Here is a 17,291-nt window from a genome sequence, read left to right as displayed (position 1 = left end):
CAACCAATTAAGAAATACAAAATACAATATTTTTCATATTTTCTTTTCTTATTCTTTCATAGTTTTATCATAGTATCAGAGTTTTGATATCTTCTTTAAAGAGAATACATAAGCTATCATTTTTTCGGTGAGAAATCACCCTACTTTTTCAATCTCTTTCCACAAAATAATTAATCAATCAATCAATAAAATTTCTTCATCTTTTCTTTTCCTATTCTTTTACAATTTTATCAAATTACATTAAGTACATTGAATTATTCTTTTGGTTTTAACATTATATTGTCCCTAAGTTTTAACGATGGTAGTCGTTTTCAAATTCATTTTTAAGCAATGACAACTAAGTTGCTATGATGACTACTCGCGTAATAAAGATGTTTTTATGTAAAGGCAACATATAATTAAGTATCATTAGAAATTAAAATATTTGACTTAAAAATCATTTAATATAAAATGTATATATTTATATTTTAGTTATTATATTCATATTAATACATATACTCTTTGTGAATACTCACCATCTATTAAAGCAAATTAAATCAAATCGAACCATGTATTGAAAGTGTATGCCTCTTAGCATTTCCCTCGTATTGATGACGACTGAAGATAAATATAAGACTAACTAATTAACTAACTATGTATATAATCTCATATAAGGATATAACAGACTTGTAACTGAAACTAACACACTGTTATATTATTAGGTAAAATAAAACACATTGCTTATAGACTAATATGTATACTACACTCTGGTCAGTAAATATTATATAGTTTTTGCCATCAAGAAATATTAATTTTTCAGTAATAGCTAGTCCAATCGTGATTAATATTCTATTGCAAATCAAATTGATTTAATTTCATAAATTTTAAACTCTTGTGATTTAAAAAATGAAAACAAAAAGAAAACATCAGTATTTTAGAATATTGACATAATCATTCGTGATATTTGGTCACCAGTAATTTGCGTTGATGCAGTCTAAATCTTTCAAAAGCTAATTTCTTTAACATGTAGATGAATATTGACATACATAAGAATATTTGAGGCATTTGTGGACTTTTTTCTGTTATGGTCTGTGGTTTAACTAAGAAAAAATTGTCTTGCTGCGGATTAGACGAGTTTTTTTATTTTTTATTTTTTTTTGCGGTCATAAATATGTCTAGCTCGGCTTGTCTATTTTGGTGAGTTTAGGGGTGAACGCAAATTGGATATGACCAAAATTTCGATCCGATCCGCACTAAAATCATCGGATCGGATTCAATATCCGCAGTTTTTAAGGTTGGATCCGATCCGGTCCGATTTGCACATTTGCGGATCGGATATCGGATATCGGATCGGATATCGAATATATCCGCAAATTAAAACACAAAAATATTTTTAAAAGCTTATTTTTATTAAAAACATATCAATAAATTTGTTTTTTCTATTCTTTTAAATATATTTACTTTTAAAATAACATTAAACATACTTTTCTTAAATAATAAATTAAAATAATACAACATATACGATCATTATTAGTTGAAATAAAACATACAAAGAATATTTACTTATTTATTTCTTTATTTTTGCGAATACGCGGATATGCGGATACCAACACAAAATTTGCAATCCGATCTGATTAGTGTGCAGATCTGATCTGATCCGATTCGAAAGTCTTGCGGATGAGATCCATATCTACAATTTTCAGATCAGATTCAAATAAACACCGCGAATATACAAATCGGATCCAATCCATAAACAACCCTAGGTGAGTTAAGCAGAATAATTTCGCGGGTTGCGACTCGTGTATCATCCTATATAGTCTTGATTATTACATGAACAAGAGAAGTATAAGACTACTATAATAACTAGTCTGTTCCTCTATCATTATACTGTAATACTTGAAATAATAACCATTCCATTAAGTATCAAATTTTAGATTTTTAATTATAAAAATATTGATATTATCTTATAAAATTATTTATTTTAAAAATTTAAAATAGAAAATAGATATATGAACAATTATGTCTAATACATACATATCTCCTGGCTCTCTCATTAGAATAATAACAAATTTTTAATAACTAAGCAAATAATATAAGTTTGGAGAAAAATGTAATTGATAGTTTAATTTAAGGTTCAAAGTTTGTTTGTAGTATTGTTAGAATTTATGATAATAAACTTGTATGGTCAAATGTTTGGTTGGTTATTATGTATGAAAAAAAGAATTTATGTCAATAATAAAATCTAATCATACAAATAATGAAACCAACATAGTATCACACTAAATTAATATAATAAAACACATAAAAAATATTTAAATATTATATTAATTTATAATATTGTAAATATATCCTAACAAGTATAACGCATCAATTACTGTGAATGCAGTGGAATAAAAGAAAAAACTCAACAAAAGATTTAACCCTAAGGATTTAATTTATGTTATATATGATGAATGGAATTTAAGTTGCCACCATGTCTCATATATACTTACACCTACTACACATAAATTAAAATTTGTCGCAAGTTGAATATAGCTTTCAATAAGTGTTGGGCGAAGAAATTTGGACTTTATACGAATTGGTATGTTGGTACATCAATATCACCAAAATGGATGTGAGGTGTTCACGCTAAAATGTGAGGGAATGGCATAATAATGTGTCATGGTCAATCCTCAATCATATAATTGAACATTGACTACTTGGGCACGCGCCGTGTACTTCTATTTGACTATAATCACATGTTGCTGTCTTCATTTTATGGCGAAAACTTACGTGCAATCGACTTGACGTGAAATTGATAATTAAAAGATGTTATATAATTTGATTGATTTGACTAAATTTTTATTTAACGATTTTTATTTATCAATTATACGTGAAGTCGACTATACTTAAATTTTCATTTATATATTATATATATTTCTTATAATCAAGATTAACGATTATAATTATTAAAATATCAGTGTATCGATAAATTTCAAAATTTTCCATATATATATAGGTGAAAATTCGGGTGAAGTCGACTTTACGTGAAGTTGATATCTGATAACCGTTAGATAAAAATTTAATCAAATCAGTCAAATCATCTAACGACTTTCAAGTATCAACTTCACGTAAAGTCGAATGCACCTGAGTTTTCACCGTATATATAACTATAATTGAAAGTCAGAAGATGTTTCGTTGAAAGCAGCGTTCGGGTGTACTCTTTCAACTTAACCGACTTTTTATGTAGCGTTTGGACGGCATAATAAGTGTTGCCAAGTTCAGATGTGTATATTACGGGTGAATGTACAAATTTTCATAGTAACATCATAAAGTTTTGGTATAATGTGTTAAATGAAAATTGCCTAACCCTAATATAAAAGCAAATTTTATGCAAGATGTGTAAATTTTTAAAAGGTGTTTGTTGGGTTGTGATGATAAATAGATACGTGATACGAAAAAAATATGGATGAATAAAAATACGATATGTAGGTTATATTATCCACATCAATAATTTGTTTTTTATTAAAATATTTTATATCATTATTTATACTAAAATATTTTTATAATTCATTAAAAAAGACAAAAATATTTTTAATTTATTTTTACAAAAAGTTTAAGTATTTTATTTTGATTTTCACAAATACTATCCTTTTAAATTTATCAAATATCAAAATTTAATTAATTTTAATGTTTGAATTTCAAATTTTAGATAATTAAAAAATAAAACAAAAATCACACATGAAAGAAAAATATTTTTACATCCTCTTTTCCTAGCGCTGGTGGTAGCGACGAAAGCAAAACAATAATAGACGAACCCCAACACTTGCTCTTAAAGACCATCGATCTACAGAAATTTTGCGATGGTGCCAAAGCATAATATAATTTAATTTAATTTAGGTTTTAAATGTTGGATTAACTAGGCATTAGAAGATTAACAAGGATTAATATAATTTAATTTATTTAAAAAATAAAATTATTAAATGTTAGATTAACAAAACACTACAAATTTAGTTATAGATAGGGTTTAGCTTTTCGTCTTAAATATTAGATTAATTATGTTTCGTTAGAATTTAATTTAATTTAGGTTAATTTAATTTAATTTAATTTAATATAATTCTTAAATATTAGCTTATCTATTTTCAGGTTTATAATATCGGTTACATTAAAGTATTTTTTTATTAGAATTATCTATTTTAGGTGATTTTTGTTTTCTAAATTTTTATAGTTCTTAGAAAATTTTTTGCATCGTCATGCAGTCTATCGATGTATCACGAGTATGAGGAGGCAGCATGGTATGTCTCCTAGACAAGAAAATCATGTTGTTGTACCTGCAGATGGCCGAATTAGCCCATCTCACGAGACTCAACAACCACTGGTTTAGGTTGGATGAGCCATTAGTGAGTGTATTTGTTGAGAGATGGCGTCCGAAGACGCATACTTTCCACATGCCATTCGGAGAGTACACATTTACGCTACAGGATGTAGCATACTAAATAGGGCTCCTGATTGACGAACAATATGTCAGCGAATGTCTGTCGGACTTCGAGCGGTACATTGATGGCGGTCTTCCAGCATGGACTTGGTTCGAGGAGTTATTGGGTGTGTTGCCGCCTGTGAACTGTATCCACAAATTCACTGTGAAGTGCACTTGGATGCAGGAGACATTAGTGACCTTCCCTAGGGCGTAGACAAAGAGACAGACAGGAGGTACGCGAGAGTGTACATCATGATGCTATTATGACGCAGCTCTTCGGTGACAAGTCTGGTACACGCATGCATATTAGATGGCTTCCGTACTTAGCGAGATTAGAGGACATGGACAGATATAGTTGGGGATCCACCACTCTATTATGGTTATACCGGTGCTTGTACCATGTGGCCAACTAGCACGAGGTTAAGTTGGCCGGTCCATTGCATCTCCTCTAGTCATGGATCTTCTAGCAGTTTTCGGGTTTTAGGCCTAATGGGTTATATATCTTTCATTGGCCATTGGCAATGAGGTACTCAAAGTTAATAGTTGTTTTGTGTATTACTATTTTGCAGTTTATGATTGTTGTTGATAGCATGTCTTAGGTCGCAGGTGGTCAAGTTATCAGCCAACATTGAATGAGAAGGGACCTCGAGTCGCACACTACAGACTGAGGATAGATTTACTTCAGACTAGGGATGTGAGTGCTAAACATTTCAAGCTCATCATTGTTAAGCTATTTTGTTTTCTTACTGTTCATGATGACATTAGAGAACCATTTCTCTTTATAGTTCGCATGGAAGCCATACAGCTTGCCAGATGTCGTACAGGTAGTGCATCCCGAGATATTAGAACCATGGCACATGGTGTTATAGAGGTCCATGACGGCATTGATCTATTTTACTGTCATAGAGTGGCATCAGGTGAATCGGATGCTACCACAGTTTGGAGGAGTATAGCATCGGCCGTGAGCCCCACTCAACCATGTGCACCCGTTGTCAAACTCCTTACACTTTCCATAGTACTTGTGATGTTTAAATTTCAACACTTTGTACTCAATCTTACGATGGATGCTATAAGTCTTCACGCTTAAGACGGCCTCTTCTTTATCTTGAAACTGCTGACTAACTTGGAACTTAGCTAGAGCTCCTATATCCTATGTATCTCTAGCCCCAAATCCAAAAGGTACTCCCGATAACCCCTGTTGTATCATGGAATCCAAGTCAAAAGTTGAAAAGTGTAGGGGGTACTGCTGAGTTTCTGAACTAGATGCTTCATCACCCCTAGTTGGAATACTCCTAGCTATGCATCGTCACTATCATAAGCAATCGTGGAGGGTTCTACATCATCATCATCATCATCATCTCGCTGTACATCATCGACACCATCTGGTGCTCCAAGCTCTCAAAAAATCGGGACCATAATAGAAGTACCGGCCATCGCAACCACAAGCACACCGAAGGGTCGATTATGACGTATTTCTCCGCTACGATTGCGATTTAGATCAGCTGCAAAGGACAGAGATGCAACCAAAACTATCTCAAGTACAATCTCGAGAACAGATAATGAGGCACCAAGAGGCATTGAACTAGAGCAGGCAGGCATTGCTGAATATTGAGAATTTTGATTCAAATTTCTTGAACTACAGACCACATCTATAAGCTTGACTAATAGCTCAGGGGTCCTCACTTCAGAAAACTGACATCGACAATGAAACAGAACTTGCAAATCTTCATCACTGTCTATGACGAAAGAATCGTACTTCACACCATCACGCAACACGAAAATCATAATTCTATAGAATAACTTATCCACCTATTTCATGCGATGCAGCACTAGTTTTTGGATTATAGTATTCTGAAACTAGGTAAAACTCGTAGAAGGTTTGAGAAAAATACTCAGTGGATCCTTATCAGTAAATTTTATCCCAAATAATATTTTTTTTCTTAATCGACCCTCTATAGTGCACCACAACTAAAAAACTATCATCACTAGCCATTGTGAGTCCCACTACGATGAGAAATTCACATTCAGCTCGTATTTATATACTTTATATAGGTTTTTTGGCTTCGATTTGAGGGTTTGTTGCACTGTCGCTTATCTCCTTGTCACCAAAAGCAACGCCATCATTGTTGTCCTCGGTGGAGCTTCTGCTATCTGGTTTTGTGCATCTTAGTTGATCTTGAATTTTCTTAATTCTAATTTGGTTAACCTTTTACAGAGCCTTTATTTTCTTTTTCCCCTTCAATGGTGGTTTTGCTTGGTCAAATCTAAGTTTTGTGAAGCTTTCGTCTCAATAGCTCTCTAAGCATAATTCTCTTAGTTAATTTTCTTTTTTCTTTTAGGTATAATCTGAGATCGCACATGAGAGGAAAAGGAGAATGAGAGGAAAAGAAAAAAGAAGAGAAATTATCATTTGAAAGAGGTAATTATAATTTTCTTATATTTTCATTTAGAATATTATTTAAGTAATTTTTTAATATCTAATTTGCACATACAAGAATATTTTTTTTGCTGTTAGAATATATATATATATATATATATATTTTAATGAATAAATTTTTTAATATGTAGTCCCTCTTGTGAGACTGCTGGTTTAGTTTTCTATTCTTCAAAATGCTGGTAGTTTGCTATTTATTTGAGCAACTATTTATTTCTAACGTTCAATTTTCTTTTGCAGGTAATATTTATTCACACGGACATGAACAATAAAAATGTTGGAAGGACTTGTAGCAAACTTTTTGAGCATCTCTAGAAAAACTCCCAATGTAATAGAACTAACAATATTTCTTAGTTTTATACTTTATATAGGAGTTATTATTTTTTATTGTAATACTAAAAAATCATATATTATGTTTAATACTTTGAGTTATTTTGTCTTTGGATTATGATTTTTTATTGTAGAATTTTAATAAAAAATTATTTATTTAGCACGATAAAAATAATAGTAAAAACTGCATTTTTAAAAGATAAAAAAATATTATTTTTATTTGATAAAAATGACGATTTCAAATGCCATTTTAATCAATAAAAATTTTATTATTATGGTAAAAATGGCAGTTCAAAATACCATTTTAACCAACAAAAACACCATTTTGTTAAGGTAAAAATGGCAGTTCAAAACGCCATTTTAACCAATCGAAAATGTCATTTTTACCTTGAAAATAACGGCGGTTCAAACCGCCATTTTAACCAACCAAAAACCGCCGTTTTAACCTAGGAAATTATGACAGTTTTCTGAAAATCGCCATAATAACCAGAATACCGCCCAAAATTACGTCGCTTCCTAAAACCGCCATTGTTGGTAATAATAGCGGTTCAAACCGCCGTAAATACCCGAAAAACGGCCATTTTAACCAGAATTTTTTGTAGTGTCTTTAGATACTTATCATAGAATATTTTGCCATTCTACTCTTCAAATTGTAAAGAATATAGTTACTAAATATGATTTAACTATTGCACATGGGAATAAAATTCAGATTGCAAGCTTAATTGTGAATTTGGTTGTATGGCTAAGGCTCATTCTTTACCTTATTCATTGTCTAATCGTATTTATAATTCGCCACTATCTCTAGTTGTTTCGGATGTTTGGGGTCCATCCCCCATTTTATCTTTGCATGGCTTTAGGTACTATGTTTCATTTGTAAATTTTTTTTTAGACATACCAGTATTATCTCTTAACAAGTAAAGCCCAAGTGTTTTCAATTTTTAAATAATATAAGTCTTTTATGGAAAAGCAACTTGGTTATTCTTTAAAAGCTCTCCAAACTGACAATGGTAAGAAAAATTTATCCAATGCTTTTTCACAATATCTAAGAGAGGAAGGTATCGAATACAAATTATCATATCCATATACCAAACAACAAAATGCTCTTACTGAGCAAAAGCATAGACACAATGTAGAAATTGGTCTAACTATCTTAGCTAGTGCTTCTTTACTATTGCATCTTTTAGAGTGAATCTTTCTCTATTGCTGTGTACTTAATAAATAGAATGCCTTTTTATGTCACCTCATATAAATCTCTATTTGAAATTCTTTTTCATCATATTTCAGACTATAATTTTATTCTAGTATTTGGTTGTTTGTATTTTCCTAACTTGAGACTTTATAATCAACATAAATTCGAATTATGATCATAACCGTGTATTTTTATTGGATATTCCAAAACTCAAAAAGGATACAAATGCATTACCTTTACTGGAAAAATTATAATATCTAGATATGTTGTGTTTCATGAGGATAAATGTTCTTCTAATAGTTTCTTTATTGCTAATAATCCTAGTTGTGATAGCACTACTGCTACAAGTACTACTACTAAGATGCTTCTAGTTATTGCCACCATTCCTTCCTCTTAATTCAATATTTTTCCTGTCTCTACAACACCTCAATCAGACCCTATATCTAGCCTACCTACTTCTATTTCTATTCCCTCAAGTGCTTTAATGAATCATCAAGACATTAATTCAACACCTGATAAAAATTATTTTATTTCTTTTTTACTTTTCACTGACCCAATTCCTATCTTAATAATTGAGATTGCTTTTCCCTTTGCTAACACTGTCTTACCCTCCAATCACATTGTCTCTAATAACATTCATCCAATACAAACTAGATCCAAGACAGCAAGGACAAAACCAAGGGTGCTACATGTCAACATCAATACTCATGACAATTTTACTATACCACATCTTCCAAAATTTATCATAGCTACTCTTTAATCCACTCAATAGAAGAAAGCTATGCTGGTAGAATATAGAGTATTAGTTCATCACAAGACTTGAAGTTTAGTAAAGCTTCCTTACTTCGACCAACTGAAAAGGTAATTAGTTGTAAATGGATATTTGCCTTGAAGAAAAATACTCAGGAGCAGATTGTGAGACATAAAGCTCGTCTTGTGGCAAGAGGTTATACTCAAACTACTGGGATTGATTTTGATCGAGTATTCTCACCTGTAATTAAGCATGTCACTATAAGAATTATACTCACTCTTGTGTTATCAAAAGGCTAGAAGTCAAATTAAACAATATGACTTCCATAATGTCTTTTTAAATGGTATTCTAAATGAAACCATTTATATGTCTCACCCTCTAGGTTTTACACACTCCAATCCCTATATTGTGTGTAAATTTCACAAAGTCATCTATGGCTTAAAACAAGTCCCCAAGACTTGGTATCTCACCATTGTTGTTGCTCTAAAACAATTTAGGTTCGCCTGCACTAAGTCCGATCCTTTCTTTTTTACAAAATTTTCTTCTAATTCTATTATATATACTCATATATGTTGATGATATATTAGTGACAAGGAACAATGACACTGAAATCACTTCTGTCTTAAAGCAGCTTTATTCAACCTTTCTTCTAAACGAATTGGTAGATTTAAACTTCTTTCTTGACATCAAGACTGTCACTCACTCACCTGGTTTAATTTCTCTCAATCAAAGCAAATACATAAAAGAATTATTATGCAGGGTTGGTATATAAGAAGCTGAATCGGTTAGCACTCCCATGATTAACTCCTCAAAACTATCAGCAAATGCAAGTACTCCTTTTGAAGACCCCACATTGTTTAGATCAATTGTGGAGTGACTTCAATGTGTCACTATCACAAGACGAGACATAGTATTTACAATAAACAAAATAAACCAATTCATGTCAAAGCTAAGCCAAGATAATTGGATGGCAACAAAGCGTGTTCTTTGATATTTAGCAGGTATAGTTTGCTCTTCAATTTCATAAGACTAATGATCTTCATTTAACTGCCTTTTCAGATTCGGATTGAGCTGCTGATGTTGATGATAAAACATCTGTATCTGAGTACTATGTGTACTTTAGAGCAAACTTGATTTCCTAAAAATGTTTAAAATAATTCACTGTTAGCAGAAGCTCCACAGAAGCCAAATTCAGAGTGTTGGCAGCTACTTTTTCCGAGTTAGTATGGATTCAAATCCTTTTTAGTAAACTAAAGCAGTCTTACACTTTATCTCCCACAGTGTTCTTACTGTTAAGCTATTTTGTCTTCTTACTATTCATGATGACATTAGAGAACCATTTCTCTTTATAGTTCGCATGGAAGCCATACAGCTTGACAGATGTCATACAGGTAGTGCATCCTGAGATACTAGAACCATGGCACACGGTGTTATAGAGGTCCGTGATGGCATTGATCTATTTTACTGCCATAGAGTGGCATCAGGTGAATCGGATGCTACCATAGCTTGGAAGAGTACAACATCGGCCGTGAGCCGCACTCAACCATGTGCACCCATTGCCAAACTCGTTACACTTCCCATAGTACTTGCGATGATTGAATTTCAACACTTTGTACTCAATCTTACGATAAATGCTATAAGTCTTCACGCTTAAGACGACATCTTCTTTATCTTGAAACTGCTGACCAGCTTTGAACTTAGCTAGAGCTCCTATATCCTGTGTATCTCTGGCCCCAAATCTAAAAGGTACTCCCGATAACCCCTGTTGTATCATGGAATCCAAGTCCAAAGTTGAAAAGTGCGGGGGTACTGCTGAATTCCTGAACTAGATGCTTTATCACCCCTAACTTAAGACCTTATAATCAACATAAATTGGAATTATGATCACAACCGTGTATTTTTATTGGATATTCCAGTACTCAAAAAGGATACAAATGCATTACCTCTACTGAAAAATTATAATATCTAGAGATGTTGTGTTTTATGAGGATAAATGTCCTTCAAATAGTTTCTTTATTGCTAATAATCCTAGTTGTGATAGTACTACTGCTATAGGTACTACTACTAAGATGCTTCTAGTTATTACCACTCTTCCTCCCTCTTAATTGAATATTTTCCCTATCTCTACAACACCTCAATCAAACCCTATAGCTAGCCCACCTACTTCTACTTCTATTTCTCCAAGTGCTTCAATGAGTCATCAAGACATTAATTCAACACCTGATAAAAATTCTCTTATTCCTTTTTTACTTTCCAGTGACCCAATTCCTATCTTAACAATTGAGATTGCTTTTCCATTTGCTAACACTGTCTTATCCCCCCCAATCATATTGACTTTTATAAACATTCATCCAATACAAACTAGATCCAAGACAGCAAGTACAAAACCAAGGGTGCTACATGCCAGCATCAATACTCATGACAATTCTACTATACCACATTTTCCAAAACCTGTCATAGCTACTCTTTAATCCACTCAATGGAAGGAAGCTATGCTGGTAGAATATAGAGTATTAATTCATCACAAGACTTAAAGTTTAGTAGAGCTTCCTTACTTCGACCAAATGAAAAGGTAGTTAGTTGAAAATGGATATTTGCCTTGAAGAAAAATACTCAGGAGTAGGTTGTGAGACATAAAGCTCGTTTTGTGGTAAGAGGTTATACTCAAACTACTGCGATTGATTTCGATCGAGTATTCTCACCTGCAATTAAACCCGTCACTATAAGAATTATACTCACTCTTGCATTATCAAAGGGGTGGAAAGTCAAATTAAACAATATGAGTGCTTTTTAAATGGTATTCCAAATGAAACTGTTTATATGTCTCGGCCTCTAGATTTTACACACTCCAATCCCCATATCGTGTGTAAATTACACAAAGTCATCTATGGCATAAAACAAGCCCCCAAAATTTGGTATCTCACTATTATTGCTGCTCTAAAATAATTCGGGTTCACCTGCACTAAGTCTGATCCTTTCTTTTTTACAAAATTTTCTTTTAATTCTATTATATATATACTCATATATGTTGATGATATATTAGTGACAAGGAACAATGACACTGAAATCACTTCTGTCTCAAAGCAGCTTTATTTAACCTTTCTTCTAAATGAATTAGGGGGCTTAAACTTTTTTTTGACATCGAGATTGTCACTCACTCACCAGATTTAATTTCTCTCAATTAAAACAAATACATAAAAAAATTATTATGCAGGGCTAGTATGTAAAAAGCTAAATCGGTTAACACTCCCATGATTAACTCTTCAAAACTATCAGCAAATGCAAGTACTCCTTTTGAAGACCCCACATTGTTTAGATCAATTGTGGAGGGACTTCAATGTGTCACTATCACAAGACGAGACATAATATTTGCAGTAAACAAAATCAACTAATTCATATCAAAGTCAAGCCAAGATAATTGGATGGCAACAAAGCGTGTTTTTTGATATTTAGCAGGTATAGTTTGTTCTTCAATTTCATAAGACTAATGATCTTCATTTAACTGCCTTTTCAGATTCGGATTGAGTTGCTGATATTGATGATAAAACATCTGTGTCTGAGTACTGTGTGTACTTTAGAGCAAACTTGATTTTCTGAAAATATTTAAAATAATTCACTGTTAGCAGAAGCTCTACAGAAGCCAAATTCAAAGTGTTGGCAGCTACTTTCTCCGAGTTAGTATGGATTCAAATCCTTTTTAGTGAACTAAAGCAGTCTTACACTTTATCTTCCACAGTCTTTTGTGATAACATGTCCATTGTATGATTAACTTATAATCCCATGTTATATGAGAGAACAAAATATTTTGAATTGAATCTATATTTTGTAAGGGATAAAGTGATTTAATGACAGATTATTGTTACTCATATTCCAGACTAAGAACAAGTAGCAGACATTATGACTAACCCCAATGATAGATTGTTGTTACTCATATTTCAGACTAAGAACAAGTAACAGACATTATGACTAAGCCCTTATCTCCATTGCTATTTAGTAAGTTCAAGAGTAAATTTAGGTTGGCACAAAAATCTCTCTAAGTTGGGAGGAGGAGGAGGAGGAGGAGGAGGAGGAGGAGGAGGAGGAGGAGGTATAATTAACTAGAATTAATTAGTTAATTATTCTTGGCTATAAAATAGAAAGGTTTAGTGTATATGATTGATAATAAATTCTCTTAATAACACGCTTTTTTATTTACATCATATTCTTCTCATCTTTTTCTTTTTCCTCTTTTCTGCCTTTGCTTTCTTGCTTCTTGGTTTCTCATTACAAGCTTTCTTACTTCTTTTCTTCAATAATTTCATAAATACTATTTAATAAGTTTTTGTAAAACATAGTTGGCCAGTTTTAAAAAGTCTATTTATATTATAGTACTTATTGGACTCCATATTTAAAATGTTTTAGTTTATGTACTTTTAGAGACATGATTTTTTTTAATTTACTAAACAGAAATAAAAAATTAAAATAAGATTGTGCATTTTAGGATGATAATATTTTTTTAAAATAATTTTACCAAACAAGATCTCAATTGAAATATTTTTATCTGTTTCTTTATTTAGATGATCTTCCAAGAACACTGTAAAAATGGATTCGATAAACATGTACTAAGCAAAGGAACATCAAGAATAGAGAATCCAAATACTTGTAGAAAAAATTTAGACACTCCTGTATATTACTTCCTCTGCTCCATTTTTTTTAATAATTACAAATTTATAGTTGCATTTATTTAATTTGCATGTATTACATTCTCCATTTAATTTTCACAAACTAACAATGCCTCCAAGTTGGCACCGTCCTACTTCAAACCAAGGAGCAAATCCCAAAGGCAACAACTCACTGAAAAGTTAGTCTCCAACTACTAGAAGCAAATCCCAAAGGCAACTAATCACTAGTTTAGTGTCTAACTACTCTTGTGAAAAATTATATGCTTATAGTTATATGGTTGTGATTGGAATAATCAAATTATGAAGTGATCTGATCTGATTTGAACGGATTTATAAGTTAAATTTGTTGTATGGAATGGTTATATAAAATCAGATTTGAATTGTCTTTTTGAAATTTAAAATTCATATTATATTATCTTTAAAATGATTAAATTAGAAATTCAACTAATTGTTCTTACCAAATCCCATCATTGGATTTCAATAACAAAGGAATCAAATGAGTGTAATCTAATAAATAGCTTTTTATTCGTAAAATATCTAGGCACAAGATTTCATTTCCAACCAAATCAAATATCTTTTTTTTGTTTTTTAAAGAATATTCTAAACACACCCTATATACTTCTAGATTTTAAAAACTTTCTTTTTTATATCTTAGATCATATAATATAATATAGTAATAAAAAATATTTAATAACAAAAAAATTAACAAAAAATAGACCGAACTTATTTTATTTGACTTTAATTAATTATTGCGACAATTAATGAAAGTTAAATAAAATAAGTTCAGACTTTTTTTTTTGTCTCTGAAGTATTATTACCTTATACTAGTATACAATACTTCAATTTGGTAGGTTAGTATTGTCTTTCATTTAAACTACATTTAAGAGCATAATATATATGCATTAATGGTAAATAATTTTACACCACAAGCTAATTAATTGAAATTTAGAAAGCTGACAAATCAATGACTATTCCCTCGATGTGATTATTGATGGTTTTTTTTTTCATCGGATGTGTTGATGTAAACTACTTTTTAATTTTTTATAATTTTACATTAGTTTCAATGTATATAGAAATTAGATTAAATTTTAGTTTTAATATGTAATTAGTTTTTTAGAATAAGAATACCTAGCTAAAAATTTCTCACTATATTATTTTTTGTCTATTTTATGTGGTAAAATATTTATTTATTTTTGTAAAATAAAATATAGCTTATTATATATGTTAGTTCCTATTTTTGTGAAGAGTAAATATATATGAATATTTTGTTTAAGATGTATATAGCTGCTCAGCCCATAATTTTCTCGTTATTAATCCCTTAAATGTCTTATTTGAGTTTGTGATTTCGTATTCAACTTTTGTCCACCTTCTGTGATGTCTTACAAGAACAATTTCTAATTTTACTGTCTTGCTTTGCAAATTACATTTTAAGCATTTTATTCAAAGTGTTTTTACCAATTATCCTTAAACTTAAAATTTGTCGAAAAATACATTTTTTTTGTATGGCTAGACAACTAAATATATGCAAAGAATATGTATAGATTAATTTAATTTAAACTCGTATTGATTTAATCATATATAATCTACTAAATAACTTCAGATATACACATTTTACAATTAAAAAAGGTTAATTATTTTCTAAACTTTTGTTTAAAAAATTTGTCAATTAGCCTAGTGCTCATAATTACAATTAGGTTGAATGTTAGCCATAACAATTAGGTATATATTATCTATTTTTGTTTTCTTTTTTTTGTGATTATTTAAATTTAGTTTAGCACCGCTCGTCTATGGTAGTGGTGGCTGTTACCGCTGAAGAAATCTCTTTGCTGTGGCCCTAAAAGGACACGTAGAACTCACAAACCCATCAACAAGGTGTAAGTAAGTGTTCAGCTCGTGACACGTGGCAACATTTGTACTACCGAGGTACGGAGAATCCCTGCTACATAAGCGCAACTCCTTTCCAACCTCAGCGTACACCCATTGCGCCTTCTCCACCCTCTTCTGTATCCAGCTCGGCAATCCTGCCACATGGATACCTCCTTCTTTTGCCATGTCATCATCAAACACAAAACCCGGAACCTTGGTGATAACATCTTTGGAATTTACTATCCGCAAAACTTTTGTCCCTTGCTTCTCTAACTGCCGTCGAAACCTCCGGTCGCCAACTCGAGGCCCACCAAAAGAAATGACCGTCACCACGGGCAATTTGGGGAAGGAGGTATTAATATCATATGCTGCCAGTGTAGCTAATGCCGCCCCTAGACTGTGGCCAGTGATGGTCAAACTTAAGGGTTCTCCAGCATAAGCCTGGAGAATCCTGACAATCTCCTGTTTGACCATCTGCTGCAGACTGAGGGCAGAAGGGTTGTCGGGGATGGAGGAAGAGTAGAGGCTCAAGAAACCACTTTCCACCATGGCCCCACTACCATGACACCCCATAGTTTCTCCGTCCATGGGATTGCATGGTAGGTTGGTGAGGGTGGCACGCAAATTCTCGAGCCATTCCAAACATGTGGTTGTTCCTCTAAAAGCAATAACAACGTCACGCCGACCAAGTCTTTTGATCTCTTCTTTGTTGTCACAAACTGCGACATAACCAACGTAGCTTGATTGTGTTGCCACCCAACTCGGTGCTTTGTCGACCCAGTTCGGTAACTGAATCCCCGAAGTTGCACGGAGGTATTTGGTTACCTTGTACCCTGTGTTTGGTAAACCGCAACGCTCAAAAAGTGTTGTCTTTGGGAATCTACAGTTGGCATAGTTTGGAGAAGAAGGATCAAACTCAAAGGATTTGTATGCAGCTTCAACGAAGTGACCGTACCGTAGGATTTCAGCACGTAGGTTATCATCTAACGGGTCTAACAAACCCTCCCAATTGGTCATTCCTTGGTACTCCTTCCATCTCTTACCAAGTTTATTTTGATAAGTTCCAATGCCAAATGAAGATGTTGATGGTGTTGATTCAAATGATGATGAAGATAAACTATTGTGGTCTTCTAAATTGATCATTTTCTCTAAGTGTAATGTGGCTTGTTGATGAGTGTTTTCATTGGAAAGGCTTAAGTTGTTATAAGTGGTTGGTTTAGTAGATGATGATGGATTATTATGGGTAGTTATGTAATTTACACAACGGGGTTTGAGAGTGTAGGATGAAGGAAGTGTTGTTGGAGATGGTGTTGGTATTATATTTCTAAGACTCATTGTTTTGTTGTGGGAATATTATGGAGCATGATAGAAGATTGGGAAACACATAAAAGAGTATGAGAATGAGAAGCTAAGAGAGAATGTTCTAAATTATTACACGTTTGCTGAGTATGTAGTGCATGCAATATAGGTGTTTAAGTAAGGGGGTTTTATAAGTGGCCAAAAAGGAAGGGGGAAAAAAGTGCATTATTTTGTAGGGATGGGTATTGATGTAGTAGTGGACCTTTATTTGTGGATGAGAAGTAATGATAGAGGCCAATGGCATTGAGATTCCATGTTAGATATTC

The 17,291-nt window shown here is 32.3% G+C and overlaps 1 protein-coding gene across 1 annotated transcript; it reads right to left on the bottom strand.

Annotated features, from left to right (window-relative positions):
• Window positions 1–15,603: 15,603 nt before the first annotated feature.
• Window positions 15,604–17,001, bottom strand: LOC112795338 (phospholipase A(1) DAD1, chloroplastic-like). Its single transcript, XM_025837274.1, has one exon. It carries the CDS (start codon window positions 16,999–17,001, stop codon window positions 15,604–15,606), a length of 1,398 nt encoding a protein of 465 aa, XP_025693059.1.
• Between the last annotated feature and the right edge of the window lie 290 nt (window positions 17,002–17,291).

The sequence above is a fragment of the Arachis hypogaea genome, chromosome 4 (assembly GCF_003086295.3).
Source record: "Arachis hypogaea cultivar Tifrunner chromosome 4, arahy.Tifrunner.gnm2.J5K5, whole genome shotgun sequence".
Lineage (NCBI taxonomy): Eukaryota > Viridiplantae > Streptophyta > Magnoliopsida > Fabales > Fabaceae > Arachis > Arachis hypogaea.
Note: the sequence above shows the minus strand (reverse complement) of the source record. Positions and strands in the feature narration are given on the sequence as shown.

Coding starts and splice junctions, on each gene's coding strand:
- LOC112795338 (XM_025837274.1), bottom strand. CDS start 17,001: ATGAGTCTTAGAAATATAATACCAACACCATCTCCAACAACACTTCCT.